This window comes from Sphaeroforma arctica (assembly GCF_001186125.1).
Source record: "Sphaeroforma arctica JP610 unplaced genomic scaffold supercont1.542, whole genome shotgun sequence".
NCBI lineage: Eukaryota > Ichthyosporea > Ichthyophonida > Sphaeroforma > Sphaeroforma arctica.
This window is the reverse complement of record NW_014040016.1, coordinates 57,232-60,078: the sequence shown is the minus strand read 5'-3', so window position 1 is coordinate 60,078 and position 2,847 is coordinate 57,232. Positions and strand designations below refer to the sequence as shown.

At 38.2% G+C, this 2,847-nt stretch overlaps 1 protein-coding gene across 1 annotated transcript in view; it reads right to left on the bottom strand.

The window, feature by feature from the left end:
- Positions 1-305: 305 nt before the first annotated feature.
- SARC_07113 (hypothetical protein) overlaps positions 306-2,847 on the bottom strand; it is a 3,198-nt gene continuing 656 nt past the window's right edge. Inside the window, exons 2-5 of the mRNA XM_014298968.1 lie at positions 1,612-1,805; positions 1,063-1,195; positions 731-823; positions 306-574 (exon numbers count right to left, since the gene is read on the bottom strand). Of these exons, the coding sequence (XP_014154443.1) occupies positions 479-574; positions 731-823; positions 1,063-1,195; positions 1,612-1,805 (516 nt within the window). The 3' untranslated portion in view covers positions 306-478. The remainder of the gene's footprint in view (positions 575-730; positions 824-1,062; positions 1,196-1,611; positions 1,806-2,847) is intronic.

The window sequence follows — 2,847 nt, the reverse complement described above, 5'->3', positions numbered from 1 at the left end:
TGTAACTACTTGGATGTGGCCGTCAGCCTCACATAAATGCTGGCTTCTTATGCCATTGGGAGTCCAGCATATTCTTGTTTATTTGTCTGCTGTAACTACTTGGATGTGGCCGTCAGCCTCACATAAATGCTGGCTTCTTATGCCATTGGGAGTCCAGCATATTCTTGTTTATTTGTCTGCTGTAACTACTTGGATGTGGCCGTCAGCCTCACATAAATGCTGGCTTCTTATGCCATTGGGAGTCCAGCATATTCTTGTTTATTTGTCTGCTGTAACTACTTGGATGTGGCCGTCAGCCTCACATAAACGCTGGCTTCTTATGCCATTGGGAGTCCAGCATATTCTTGTTTATTTGTCTGCTGTATCTACTTGGATGTGGCCATCAGCCTCACATAAATGCTGGCTTCTTAAGCCATTGGAAGTGCAGCAAATTCTTGATTATTTATTTGCTGTAACTACTTGGATGTGGCCGTCAGCCTCACATAAACGCTGGCTTCTTATGCCATTGGAAGTCCAGCATGTTCTTGTTGGCCTTCTTATTTTGGTCTTTGAGCCACGCCCGGTAATCGGCAACCTGCGATGATTGGAAATAGTATTAGCGCAAAGCACTCTATCAGTTTCGGTTAGTGTTCTGGTGGCAAGAAGAGTCGTACAGATGCCAAATGGTTTCAATTGACAGTAATATTCGATGCACTACTAAATAGAAAACGATGAGCAGCTAGCAACATACCGTTATAATTTTGTCACCGTAATAATCGTCCTCTTGTTTCTGATCGTCCGAGAATCGGTATTTATCAAGTCGGTTTAAGAAGTCTTCGTCCCTCTGCAAGTTGGATATCATAAGATCATAGAAGGAAAGTTAGTGCGATACGAACCGATTTCTCTAATCACGGATGACTGGGCAGATGATTGGGCAAACCTAACATGTCATCAGAAACAACTTTCTTGCAGTCCAAACGATATTTTTGTTTCACGACGAGCACATTCCGAAGACGGTTACGGTCGGGTTGAACATCCGAATATATCACACTAACGCCATGGGAAATAAACCGAATTGCATACCAAGCTTATTTGCCTGGCCTTGTGGCCATTGATTAACCTCCATACAAGTCCGTACATAGCACCGCCCATTACATAGCCAACTCCTCCCATCACACTCGTCGCCAGAACGGTGGCCACCATTGGGTCCATGCCCCTAATAGGAAAATAAAATATAATAGATAACCTAGAGCGTGAGATTTTGCCTCGCCAAGGCTTGGTATATATAGCCCGAGAAATTACAACTTGAGTGTTCACACATATTCGATAGGTACCACAAGATGATGATATTGGTGAACACCTTTTGTATGTCTCATCAGTGTGGATGCTATGTAAAAGCGAACGATACGAAACCAACGAGATTAAAGATCCGTGTTTCAAAACGGACCTGTACACACATGGCAAAGATCGCGTATTACATATACCTCGAAACTCTCTTTCAATATACATTTTACACTAGTATAAGCTCGAAAACAGACACTCATAAGTAGAATTAAGGATCCATCAAAACTCTTTCACAACAGATACAAAACATTAATAAAATACGGCGCAATATAATCGGCAAAGACATACATAATCAGCTGTATGTCAGCTACATTGGCTGGCGGCTCCATTATATTTGGATTCGCCGACAGAATAGCAAACGATGTTCCAAACATTGAGCCGAATCCAGTTGGCACTCCAAAAATACGACCTCTTGTCTTTAAACTCTTCTTTAGTTGGCGGTACTCCTCGAAAGGCATCGTCATCTCCCTGTCCGATTGCTCCTGAACGATTCAACACAAACTTGAGATTTAGTGAAAGGCCGAGCGCACAAAAAGGTAAAGCGATGCCAACCGATGACAGGCATAAGGGAACTACCCAAAAGCAGGGGCGAGAAAGGATAGGGCCAGAAAACAAATATAAAAAGCCACTAAAGGTATCTACGAGCGTAAATTCAAATATACATATACACGCCAATACTCGAGGGACAAATCTCAAATGATATTTTCAGATATTGATAGCAGCTCAAGAGGTACGACGTGTATCCACATTTATACGAACAATCAAACATATGCACAAACAAATACTAAAACGCGCACACAGCATTATACACAAACACACACACACACGCACACTCACTCACAAACGTATTAATTTATATATATATATATATATATATGTATATATAAACACACATTCAGATATACATGAATACATGGTTAAATATTCGAAAATACGTACATACATATCCATATGCAGACAAACACACACACACATACACACACACATATATATATACATATAAATATATATGTATTTATATCTATAAACGTGTACATATACTTATACGTATATATATATAAAACATACATATGTAGATAAATATATAGATACACACGTATTCTTATATGTATAAATGAAAATACATACATAACTACATGCATATATATATATACATACATAGATACATGCCTAAACATAAATCGATAAATACACATCATAACTACATGCAAAAATATACATACATAGATACACAAACACAAACACACACACACACATATATATATATACAAAGGAACACATACATACACGCACACACAAATATATATATATATATATATATATATTTTAAATGTATATAATTTATCAATATAATTATAAACGCAGACATATAGACACACACACACACACACACATATATATATATACTATCATAAGGACATACACNCACNCGACACCAACAAACACACTAGTAGAAGACGCGACACAAGCTAACAGANATGGACATAGGAGAAACACNTTAACACAAAACTANATTATATACTA